This window comes from Mesoplodon bidens (assembly GCF_964165515.1).
Source record: "Mesoplodon bidens genome assembly, chromosome: 19".
NCBI classification, from domain to species: domain Eukaryota; kingdom Metazoa; phylum Chordata; class Mammalia; order Artiodactyla; family Ziphiidae; genus Mesoplodon; species Mesoplodon bidens.
The window spans coordinates 5,809,186-5,822,321 of NC_138179.1; the positions used below are offsets into that span (position 1 = coordinate 5,809,186).

The window sequence follows — 13,136 nt, forward strand, 5'->3', positions numbered from 1 at the left end:
ACAGGTTTTCAATTAAAATAAAATATTTATGTAAGGCATGCACATCATACATCAAAATCTCCAACAAAAGAAGTTTCTCTGGAATAAGAGAAAGTACAATATCTTCTGCTATAAAGCAGATACATTTAATTTTCATTCTATAAACAGAGTAAAATGATATTACTTTCTATCTAAATCAAACAAATATTTCAGTGCTTTCTACACTCTAATTAAAAATAATATGCTGAATTTGTTCCGCTTACCATTCCTCCCCAAAGTGCACACTGATGGCAGATACACTTCTTACAAGTCCAGCAAAATACACTAAGTTTTTCATGGTGATTTTCACATCTATACATTATGAAAAAAAAGTACAGTTATAAATTAAATAAATTTAAAAACATTTTATATTTCTCATTTATAAGTAATCTGAATATCCAATAGGAAATTAATAAAACATGAAGAAACAGCATATTAAATACTATCTCATTTAGTATGATTTCCACAGTATTGAATTTAGAATATAGCTTTTACAATATAGGAAATTTATCAGAACCATTATTAATCAATGGCTTATATACAGGTACCTTTAGCAAACCCAAGGGGGTGCCAGTAGGCATCAAGAAGCAAAGAGGAGAGATTAGTAATTAGGAAATTGTGGCAGTTCTAATCCTTTATGAGAGGCCTTAATAAAAGAAGTCAGAGTTAGAAGGGTCTTTCCAAGTAGAGACACCCACACCATGCCAGAAGAAAATTGTCTTAGTGTTCACCTACGAAGCTTAAATTTTCAATAGTGTCATTAAAATACTATGTGGCAGGGCTTCCCTGGTGGCGCAGTGGTTGAGGGTCCGCCTGCCGATGCAGGGGACACAGGTTTGTGCCCCGGTCCGGGAAGATCCCACATGCCGCGGAGCGGCTGGGCCCGTGAGCCATGGCCGCTGAGCCTGCACGTCCGGAGCCTGTGCTCCGCAATGGGAGAGGCCACAACAGTGAGAGGCCCGCGTACCGCAAAAAAAAAAAAAAAACTATGTGGCACAATCTATGAAACACTTGAACAAAGAAACTAAGGACATACTTGTCCTTTTCATTTTCTTCATGTTTGGTGAGACTGCAGAGTTGAAGAGTATCAAGCTGCTGGGTTACTTCTTCTGCCCAACGACAGTTTACTAGTTCTCGTAGCTGCAGTGGCGCACTGGAGAGAAAATATACATACATATACTCTCAGTCAGGAATTTGAGATCATTTTCTAAAACACATTTCAAAGGTACATACCGAGGTGACAAATGTGTTAACTCAGTGGGGGGAATCCTTTCACAATGTATCAAACAATCACATTTTATACTTTAAATACGTTACAATTTTGTCAATTATACCTCAACAAAGCTGGAAAAAAAAAAGGGAATTATAAATCAAGAAAAAATAAACACTCCTCAAAAGAGGGCTCACAATCATATTCATACCATATTACTATCAAAATAGTAACAAAGACACAGTGAAAAGTATGGTTTGTAACTTATTTTTACAATAATGTATCATTTACCAAAAAAACTGAATAAAAAAATAAGCAATTCAGATTACAGACTGAATTCTTAATTCCTTAGTCTAAAGCTATACTCTCCAAAATGACAGCCACTATTCATATGTGACTATTTAAATTAAAAATTCAAATTAGTTAAAAAAAAGAAAATTTCGGGCTTCCCTGGTGGCGCAGTGGTTGAGAGTCCGCCTGCCGATGCAGGGGAATCGGGTTCGTGCCCCGGTCTGGGAAGATCCCACATGCCGCGGAGCGGCTGGGCCAGTGAGCCATGGCCGCTGAGCCTGCGCGTCCGGAGCCTGTGCTCCGCAACGGGAGAGGCCACAACAGTGAGAGGCCCGCGTACCGCAAAAAAAAAAAAAAAAAAAAGAAAAGAAAATGTTCTTACACAGTTATACTCGGCTTCCGTCACGTGCTCTACTGCCACAGTTGACAGCCAGGCTACAGAACATTCCCATCACACAGAAAGTTCTATTTGATACTGCTGATCTTCTTACAAGGTAGTATGAAAAGTGTGAACAGTACATGAAGAAAAATGGGCAAAAGATATGAAGTAGTTTAAGAAAAAATGAAATTATAAATGGCTAAAAATGTTTTAATAGATGCTCAGTTTCAATCATTTTTTTAAAAAGCAGATTAAAAATGAGATACCATTTTTCACTTAGCAGAATGACTAAAAAATAAAATGATTGGTAATACCCAGTGTTGGCAAGAATGTGAGGAAGAAGCATTTTCAGTATCTATTATTAGGAACATAAAATGGTAAAAAACCTTTCCCTTCAATGCAATCTGGCATCATCTGAAATAACCAAAAATGGAAACAACCTATATGTCTCTCAATATAATCATAAAAAAAATCAATGTATAATCTTACAGTGGATTATTATTCAAACAATGATTTTAAATGACATATATGTACATATGATCAATAAAGGCATCACCATATTTTACATGAAAAAAAGCAAAGCAAAATAATATTATATCATTTGTGCTTTTTAAGAAAACATTTATATGTATACATCAGTACATATATAGAAAAATGTCTAGAAGAACAGGTACCCAAAGCTAACACTAACAATTTCTTCTGAAAGTTAAATCATGAAAAAATCAAGTCGGGTATCAGAATCAGAAGCCTTTTTATTACTATTTGGATTTTTTTTTAACAGAAACTTTACTTTTTTTTAGTTATAAAAGGTAAGTTAGGGCTTCCCTGATGGCGCAGTGGTTGAGAATCTGCCTGCTAATGCAGGGCACACGGGTTCGAGCCCTGGTCTGGGAGGATCCCACATGCCGCGGAGCAACTAGGCCCGTGAGCCACAACTACTGAGCCTGCGCGTCTGGAGCCTGCGCTCCGCAACAAGAGAGGCCGTGACAGTGAGAGGCCCGCGTACCGCGATGAAGAGTGGCCCCCGCTTGCCACACTGGAGAAAGCCCTCGCACAGAAACGAAGACCCAACGCAGCAAAAAATAAATTAATTAATTAATAAATCTGTTATTTTTTTTAAAAAAAGGTAAGTTAAGAAGTTACACAATGATTTTCCAAAAGACAGTAAACAATGTAATGTATTCTACTTAATTCTAAGTCAGGTAAATTAGTCTGCATTTCTTTATCGAGATAGATTGCTTATTTTCTTTTCAACTGTATTTGCAAAGAGTAGAAATGTGGCAGGTTGCAGAAAGAATGTTATGAGTATTAGGACACACGCTGACCCCATCACCTTACTACTTTCCCAACTCACAAATAATCACAGTAAAACACTTACCGGCAATGAGGACACTGGGCTCTCTGCTCTGTCAGCCAGCGCTAAGGAGGCAAAAAAACGAGATTTTGATTGCAGATAACACCATTCATTTGTACATACTGAAACCTTACATACCAAATTTAATGAGTTTAACTCTCTAGTGCCTGCACTAATTATAGAGATACTTATAGAATAGCAGGCAATCTGTGTCATTATCATCGTGACAGGAATAAATTTTCAAAGGCACAGAATTCATTCCAAAATAATTATTAAGAAGCTATTCTCTCACAGGTAAGAAAGTGATCCTAGGACTCTGGATCTCACAGGGAAGGTGTGAATAATCTTCACAAAAATAATAATGATATTGTTACTACCATCCCCCCCCCAAAATAAGCCATTATGATGATTTACTTCTAACTAACCCACCATAAAATCTGAGGAATTTTAAGGTACTACTAAATTCCTTTTTGAAAAGCAATCTAATTGTAAGGTGTATACATTATGGCTATATAAATTAGACAGAAAAACATAAATAAGCAATACAGCAAAACTTTGTCTTAAAAGAGTTCTACAGTTCAGTCATTTAAACATCTACATAACCTGGTTTCCTCGTAATTATAAAAAGTTTTACAAGAGAATAATATCTCTACTAAACCTCAAATTCTATTAATTTAACCATTTTAGTTATTATTGGATAGGGAGCAGTTTTACACCATATACAAAGGAGATGCTAATACCTTTCCAAAAACAATAGCTCCATGGTTAAATCTTGTTTTAATTGTCTGGTAAACAGGTTTTGAGGTAAATAAATATATAGTCCAATAGCTATGTACTCTCAATATCTGTTATTTCTGTTTATCCCTTCCTATTTCTATGGAAGAACCTAAGCTTTTACCTAAAGTCAAATAATTAACTCAGAAATAAAATTCCCAAGGAATCCTTAAAGAACAATAGAAGATTAAGTAGGGGGAAGTGTACTTCATAGCACAGAAAATAAAGCTGTAAGAAAAAAAATAGATGGAAAAGGATTCCACTAACAACCTTGCACATCATTTCTTTGGTCCCTGAGCAAAGCAAGATTTAGGTCAGGTTTCTTTCCCTCAAACAATGCTCTGCTGAAGTCCTAGCACTCCTCCAGAACTGGTCTCAGCCCACACCTGTCTAGCCTCATCTTCTACCTCACCCTAGGGGATCCAGCAAGATTAAGTCTTTAAATACGTTTCCCCTCTCTGCCCAGGATATTCAACACCTCTCTTTAACTAGGTTATTCCGGCTCATCCTTTAGATTTCAGATTATATGTCACTTCCTCCAGAAAGCTCCCTGACTGTCTATAGACTATTTAAACACCACTGTCATGCTTTACCACAGTGACCTATACTTCCCCTTTCATTGTACCTATAACACTTGGTATACTGACTTATTTGTTTATCTCCCCTGCCCTACTAAAGTAAAAGCTCTATAAAGGTTGGGACCATGGTAAGGAATGACCCAGTCTATATTTTGTATTATGCCCCTCCCTTCCAGTCAAAACAGGCTTATTGCTATAATATATACCACTCTTGGCATCCTATTTGTGTATTTGCTTATACTGTCCCTCTATCCACGTGCTGTCCCATGGGAATGTCCACTGATTATGTCCATAATACTTTCCTGCCTATCTCAGGCTACTGATCTTTCCCTTCTCTTATTATTTGTGGCATTTTTACCTTGTATTCTATAATCTAATTTAATCACAAAACAAATATGAGGAAAAACAATGTTTCTACCAAACCAAAACCAAAGGTAAGAACCAGTGACACAATATTAGTACTCAAATAATATTAAAGAAACACCTTTGTAGCAATTCCCCCACATTCAATTTAAGAATTAATTTCTCGGGCTTCCCTGGTGGTGCAGTGGTTAAGAATCCGCCTGCCAGTGCAGGGGACACAGGTTCTAGCCCTGGTCTGGGAAGATCCCACATGCCGCGGGGCAACTAAGCCCACGCGCCACAACTACTGAGCCTGCGCTCTAGAGACCGCAAGCCACAACTACTGAAGCTCGCACGCCTAGAGCCCGTGCTCCGCAACAAGAGAAGCCACTGCAGTGAGAAGCCCGCACACAGCAACAAAGAGTAGCCCCCACTCGCTGCAACTAGAGAAAGCCCGCACGCAAAAGAGAAGACCCAACACAGCCAAAGATAAATAAATTTTAAAAAACAAGAATTAATTTCTCTCCTTCATTAAATGGAAGAATCACAAGCTTGAGTCATTATTCAAACCTGAGTCTTATTCCTAGCTCTGGCACTTACTATGCGACACCAGACATGTGACTGATCTCAAGTTTCCTCATATGCAACAAGAGAATCAGCATTCCTACTCTGTAAAGTTGTTTAAGGGAAATCCTCAACAAAAACCTAGCAAACCAAATTCAAAGAGTATACACCTTGACCAAGTGGGATCTATTCCTGGGATACAAGGATAGTTCAACCTACAAAAATCATTCAATATAATACATCAATTACATTAAGAAAATGAAGGAAAAACCCACATGATCATCTCAATGGATACAGAAAAGGCATCTGACAAAATCTAATATCCTTTCATAATAAAAACACTCAAGAGGGCTTCCCTGGTGGCACAGTGGTTGAGAGTCCGCCTGCCGATGCAGGGGACATGGGTTCGTGCCCCGGTCCGGGAAGATCCCACATGCCGCAGAGCAGCTGGGCCCGTGAGCCATGGTCGCTGAGCCTGCGCGTCCGGAGCCTGTGCTCCGCAGCGGGAGAGGCCACAACAGTGAGAGGCCTGCGTACCGCAAAAAAAAAAAAAAAAAAAAAAAAAAGAACACAGCAAACATCATACTCAATGGTGAAAGACTGGAAACTTGTCTCAAAGTTAGAGGACTCACATTTCCTGATTTCAAAGTTTACTATGAAGCTACAATAAATTAAAACAGTTTGGTATTGGCATAAGGACAATGAAATAGAATAGAGAGCCCAGAAATAAACAGAAAGGGACAAATATTCTATGATTCCATTTATACGAGGTAGTCAGATTCATAGAGAAGAAGGAACAGTGGTTACCAGGGGTTGGGGGAGGGTAATGGACCAAAGTAATAAAAGTACACATCCTTGTCTTTTTCCTGATCTTAAGGGGGAAGTATATGTACTACTACATACCTATGAGAATGGCTAAAATTCAAGACTGAAATATACCAATACCAAGTGTTGGCATTAACATGGAAGAATCAGAACTCTCATACACTGCTGTTGAGAATGTAAAATGATACAATGATTTTAGAAAACAGTTTGACAATTTGTTAAGCAGTTAAACATACACCTACGATATGATATAGCCATTCCACTCCTATTTACCCAAGAGAAATGAAAGCTTAAGTCCATTGAAAGACTTGTATACAAACATTCATAGCAGTTTTCTTTGTAAATGCCCCAAACTAGAAGCAACCTGTATGTCCATCAGCAGGTGAATGGATACACAAATTACAGCACATGCATACAATGGAATGCTACTATGCAGCAATAAAAAGAAATACTATTTTTTAAATTTTATTTATTTTTTTATATAGCAGGTTCTTATTAGTTATCTCTTTTATACATATTGGTATATGTATGTCAATCCCAGTCTCCCAATTTATCCCATCACCACCACCACCCGCCGCCACTTTCCCCCCTTGGCGTCCATACGTTTGTTCTCTACGTCTGTGTCTCTATTTCTGCCCTGCAAACCGGTTCATCTGTACCATTTTAAAAAGGAATACTATCGATACAACAACATAGATGAATCTCAAAATAATTTTGCCGAGTGAAAGAAGCCAGACCCTTAAGAGTACATACTGTAAGATTCCATTTGTATAAAATTCTAGAAAATGCAAACTTATCTATAGTGATAGAAAGCAGATCACCGGTTGCTTGAGAACAAGACAAGAGGAGGTAGGGACTACCAAGAGGCACAAAGAAACTTCTGGGGATTAGAGATATGTTCATTATCTTGACTGTAGGGATGGTTTTTCAAGTGTATACATTTGTCAAAACTTATCAAACTGTGTACTTTATATATGTGCAGTTTATTGTATGTCAAATATACCTAATTTTAAAAGGCTGAAAAATTAAAAACAAAGTCAATAATTATTGGCAAATTGCTACCAATGTTAAAAATCAAGAGGGGGTAAGAAAAAACTGGATGAGAAAGATGTGGCAAAATAACGGGAAAAAATACAAAACAGGAACAGGTACTGAGAGAAAATCAGCTGAATATAGCTAGATAAATGAAGACCTGGCCTGAAAACACAGCCAATGTTCCTGCTTTTGGGGTATGCCTGTGGAGGCATCAGGGAGTCGTGGGTAGAGTGCTGGCCTCGGGATAAGTTTAGTCTTGGTCTGTCACCAACTACTATGTGACTTTGGACAAGTCTATTCATGCGTCTGGGCCTTAGTTTGTTAAAATGACACAAGCATCTGGACTGCCAAAGACAGTTCAATTTCTGTGGACAAATGAACAGAGATGAGATGGAAGAGAAGGGAAAGCATTCAAATAAACAATATTACAATGTGGCTGTTGTGGAGTGCTCAGAGACTCAAGGACTTTGCTCCTGTAATTACCCCTCCTCTCTCCAGCATCAATTATTCTCGACTGGTTCAGTCCCAGGAAGATATAAACCTTCCCCTAAAAGACGACTCTCAACAACCCCCTTCAACCCATTACCTTGTTTCTTCCCTTTACAAGATTGTGACAGTTTTTATACTTGCTGTCTCATTCTCCTCCCACTCTCTGACATCAAGTTTTTGCCCCCATTGTTCCACTGAAACTACTCATCGGGGTCACCAGTAACCTATATATTCTCAAATCCAAGGGATTTCCCTGGTGGTCCAGTAGTTAAGACACTGCACTTCCTGGTCGGGGAACCAAGATCCCGCGTGCTGCGCAGTGCAGCCAAAAAAAAAAAAATCAGATCCAATGGTCAGTCAATTCCCACGCTAGAACCATATGACACAGCTAAATGACTTTTTTTTGTTGTTTTTAATTTTATTTATTTATTTATTTTTGGCTGTGTTGGGTCTTCGTTGCTGTGTGTGGGCTTTCTCTAGCTGCAACAAGCGTGGGCTACTCTTCGTTGTGGTACACGAGCTTCTCATTGCAGTGGCTTCTCTTGTTGAGGACTCTAGGCACACAGGCTTCAGTAGTTGTGGCACTCGGGCTCAGTAGTTGTGGCTCATGGGCTCTAGAGCGCAGGCTCAGTAGTTGTGGCACACAGGCTTAGTTGCTCCACGGCATGTGGGATCTTCCCAGGCCAGGGATCGAACCCGTGTCCCTTGCATAGGCAGGCAGATTCTTAACCACTGCGCCACCAGGGAAGCCCTAAACTACTCCTTTTTGAAACATGTTTTTCAGTTGAATTCTGTGATGCCTCGCTACTCCTGGCTCCTTCTTATTATCCTGCTGAATCCTTCACCTAACATCTAAACACTGAGTGACCCAGAGTTCAGACCTAAAAATCTCTTCCCACAGGAGGTAAACTGGTGGTCTCATCTAGTCCCTTGGCTTTAAATACTATCTATATGCTAATTATTCAGTCTCTCTAATGTCCCCTTCCTCAAATCCAGGTTCATTCCCCTTCCTCAAATCCAGGTTCATATTTCCAACTGTCAACCTCTCCAATTAGATGTATAATAAACATCTCAAACTTTACATATTAAAACAAAAAAAACTTTATATATTAAAAGGGTGAATTTTATGTTATGTGAATTATATCTAAATTTTTTTAAGATTTTAAAAATTACAAGTATTGTAATAAAGTGAACTAGTCCAAAATTTTGAACTGGAGTATCAGAGTCACAAATTGGTTTTTTGTTTCTTTTTTTTTTAAAGAAAGAACTATATTTAATCATACCATGGGCTTCCCTGGTGGCACAGTGGTTAAGAATCCGCCTGCCAATGCAGGGGACACGGGTTTGAGCCCTGGTCCAGGAAGATCCCACATGCTGCGGAGCAACTAAACCCGTGTGCCACAACTACTGAGCCCGCAAGCCACGACTGAAGCCCTTGTGCCTAGAGCCCGTGCTCCGCAACGAGAAGTCACCGCAATGAGAAGCCAGCGCGCCGCAACAAAGAGTAGCCCCCAATCACCACAACTAAAGAAAGCCCACGCGCAGCAACGAAGACCCAACGCAGCCAATAATTAATTAATAATAAAAAATATATTGCTCTCACTAGCAAAAATAATGGTTTTCTGTAGTTACTAAGTAAAATGTAATTTAAAAGTAAAAAAAAAAAAAAAACACTTTTACATCTATAACCTACCCAAATCTGTTCTTCCCTCAGTTTTTTCTATTTCAGAATGAGAAACCATTCATTCACCCAGATGCTGTAAAAAACTTTCCTCACATCCCATCTGTATGAAAATCCATTGATCCTACCTTCAAAACATATCCAGAATTGCCCTATTTTTCATCACCTTCACTGTTACCATTCTGGTCTAAACCACCATTCATCTTTCACTAATAAAGCACATCCTAACTGCTCTCTTCACTCTCTCCCCATCTGCCTACAGTCCACTTTCCACACAGTAGCCAGAGTGATAGCTTTCAAAACGTTAATTACTTCAAATCACTCAAAAGCTTTCAATGGCTAGCAGCACACTTAAAATCCAAGGTCTTTACCAAGGCCTCTAGCTACATCTTCAAACTCATTTCCTTTCCCTCTCTCCCTCTGTCCACTTTGCTCTAACCACGCTGCTTCTTTGGTATTTCTCAACACACTAAACATATTTCTTTCTCACGGCGTTTGCCCTTTCTGATTTCTCTGCCTGGGACTTTCTTTCCCTACATATTCCCATCACTCTCATCCTGGTCTCTGCTCAAATGTCATCTACTCAGAGACCTTCCCAGACTACTCTATCTAAAATAGCTACCAACCTGCCAGTTAACTCTCAAAGTCCCTACTCTATACCCTCAACCAGTTTCATTTTTCTTTATGGTATGAAGAATATCTAACATATAGCTATTTACTTTTTTGCCTATATCCCAACTAGAAAACAAGTCAATTCCTTGAGAAGTCAGTGCCTAACTCCAAGTCCACAATTAATATTTGTTCAATGAATGAACAAATGAAGGGTGAATTCAGGAACCAGAATAGGAAGGTTAAAATAGGAAGGTTAGGGCTTCCCTGGTGGCGCAGTGGTTGGGAGTCCGCCTGCCGATGCAGGGGACGCGAGTTCGTGCCCCGGTCCGGGAAGATCCCACATGCCGCGGAGTGTCTGGGCCCGTGAGCCATGGCCGCTGGGCCTGCGTGTCCGGAGCCTGTGCTCCGCAGCGGGAGAGGCCACAGAAGTGAGAGGCCCGCATACCGCAAAAAAATAAAAAAATTAAAAAAATTAAAATAGGAAGGTTAAAACCATATTATTCAGATGGTCTGAATATAAGGCTAATGTTCTTGGACTTTATCCTTCAGGCAATAAATCTCTGAGGCTTCTGGGAGGGAAAAAGAATGACATTACTGGAAAATATCAATACGGCAGCAGGATACAAAATGGACGAGAGAAGAAAAGACTCAAGACAGAGAGATCAGTTAGATAGTAACTATAATTATCTAAGCATGAGGTAATAGATGTCTGTATTTCTCTATTAGGATGGTAATAATAAGAACGGAAAGGTAGGACAGATATAAATGACACTAGGAGATAACTAACAAGACTTAAAAATTATTGGTGTCAGAGGTTTCAAGTTTGATAAGTAGAAAAGAACAAGCAAAAAAAGAATTCAAAAAGAGTCAATTTGAGAAAGTAATAGGAAGAATTTGATCTAGAACAAAGTTCAAGATGCTGGAAGGACAATCAGGTAAGACATTTATAGGTCAATGCTGAAGGAGGAGATTTAGGAGCCATGCACACAGATGATAGGTAAACCTGCAACACTAAATCAAATTTCTCAAAGTAGATAAAAATTTCCCAGAAACTTCATAATAGAGAATGCCAGCATAATATTTAAGAAATAAATACTTGTAAGGAACAGGAGGAGGAAGAGGAAAAGTGAAGAAATGAAGAATCAATGAGTGGACTTCCCTGGCAGTCCAGTGGTTAAGACTTCGCCTTCCAATGCAGGGGCTGTGGGTTTGATCCCTGGTCCAGGAGTTAAGATCCCACATGCCTCAGGGCCAAAAAACCAAAACACATAAAACAGAAGCAATATTGTAACAAATTCAGTAAAGACTTTAAAAATGGTCCACATCAAAAAAAAAAAAAAAACTTAAAAAAAAAATCAGTGAGGTATAAGGTAATAACCAGAGATCTTATGTATGCTGAACCTTCATCAAAAGAGCTGAGTCCAGATCTACTCTACCAATAAATTAACTACAGTGATAGAGGCCAATTACTTAATTTCTCTAGCTTCATTCAGCTTTACCATTTATGAAACATAATGATATGTATGAGTTGCTATTTTTACAATAGAATAATACAACACCTTAATACAAACACCTTAATACAAACACCTTACAACACCTTACAAACACCTTAATACAACACCTTATACCTTCACCTTACAAATAGAATAATACAACACCTTACAAATTTTAGTGTTTTTTTTTTTAAACAAGTGTCCACCATCAGCCTTTTTTTTTTTTTTTGGATGTGGACCTTTTTTTTTTTTTTAATTTTTATTTTTGGCTGCGTTGGGTCTTCGTTGTTGCGCACAGGCCCTCCCTAGTTGCAGCGGGTGAGGGCCACTCTTCGCTACGGTGCGCAGGCTTCTCACTGTGGTGGCCTCTCCCGTTGCAGAACACAGGCTCCAAGCGCGCAGGCTTCAGTAGCTGTGGCTTGCGGGCTCTAGAGCACAGGCTCAGTATCTGTGGTGCAAGGGCTTCATTGCTCTATGGCATGTGGGATCATCCCGGGCCAGGGCTCGAACCCGTGTCCCCTGCACTGGCAGGTGGATTCCTAACCACTGCGCCACCAGTGAAGTCCCAATGTGGGACATTTTAAAAGTCTTTATTGAATTTGTTACAATATTACTTCTGTTTTATGTTTTGGTTTTTTGGCGGAGAGGCATGTGGGATCTTAGCTCCCGAACCGGGGATCGAACCTCCCACCCCCTGCATTGGAAGATGAAGTCTTAACTACATTTTAGTTTCTAAATTACCTTTTAGCTTATCTCATTTAACACCACAACCATCCTGTGAGATAGATCTTGTTATCCACATTCTACTGTTTGAGAAAACAACGCTAAGATCAAGTCCCTCAGTTTATGAGTGGGAGAACCAGCATGGTATGTAACTTAGGCCCTCTGTAGATGTGTAGTGCCAAAGAACACAGACTCTTGACCCAGGCTTCCTGGGTTCAAATCCAGCTCCATCATTTGCTAAATGTGTGACTGGAAGCAAATGATTTAAGTGTTACAGATATTACTCTTGACAAAGGGATATTTATCTTCCTCGGGCAGGAATAAGGAACCACAGAGAAAATTTTGAGATGATGAGCGTGTTAGATGACTTTGACTTTCTCAATAAAGGAAATAATCTACTAAGAGTCATGTGGGCCAGGCAGTTTTCAACTATGGCCTGTGGATGTGTGACTGAATCCCCACACACAACCCAAATAAGCTCTTCTGCTTTACATCTTAAGCTTCCTCATAGTTTTGTTTCTGGGGTTCACCTACATTCAATTTTTAAAGCCACTGGATTATATTCATCTTTAAGGTCTTTTTTTTTTTTTTTTTTTTTGCGGTACGCGGGCCTCTCACTGTTGTGGCCTCTCCCGTTGCGGAGCACAGGCTCCGGACGCGCAGGCTCAGCGGCCATGGCTCACGGGCCCAGCCGCTCCGCGGCATGTGGGATCTTCCCGGACCGGGGCACGAACCCGTGTCCCCTGCATCGGCAGGCGGACTCTCACC

At 39.6% G+C, this 13,136-nt stretch overlaps 1 protein-coding gene across 7 annotated transcripts in view; it reads right to left on the minus strand.

Annotated features, from left to right (window-relative positions):
* The window catches only part of TRIM37 (tripartite motif containing 37), a 139,133-nt gene that overhangs the window by 123,104 nt on the left and 2,893 nt on the right, over nt 1-13,136 (minus strand). For all 7 annotated transcript variants that reach the window (XM_081218680.1, XM_081218678.1, XM_081218677.1 and 4 more), the window contains exons 3-5: nt 3,277-3,317; nt 1,055-1,171; nt 243-330 (exon numbers count right to left, since the gene is read on the minus strand). In XM_081218680.1, the coding sequence (XP_081074806.1) occupies nt 243-330; nt 1,055-1,171; nt 3,277-3,317 (246 nt within the window). The remainder of the gene's footprint in view (nt 1-242; nt 331-1,054; nt 1,172-3,276; nt 3,318-13,136) is intronic.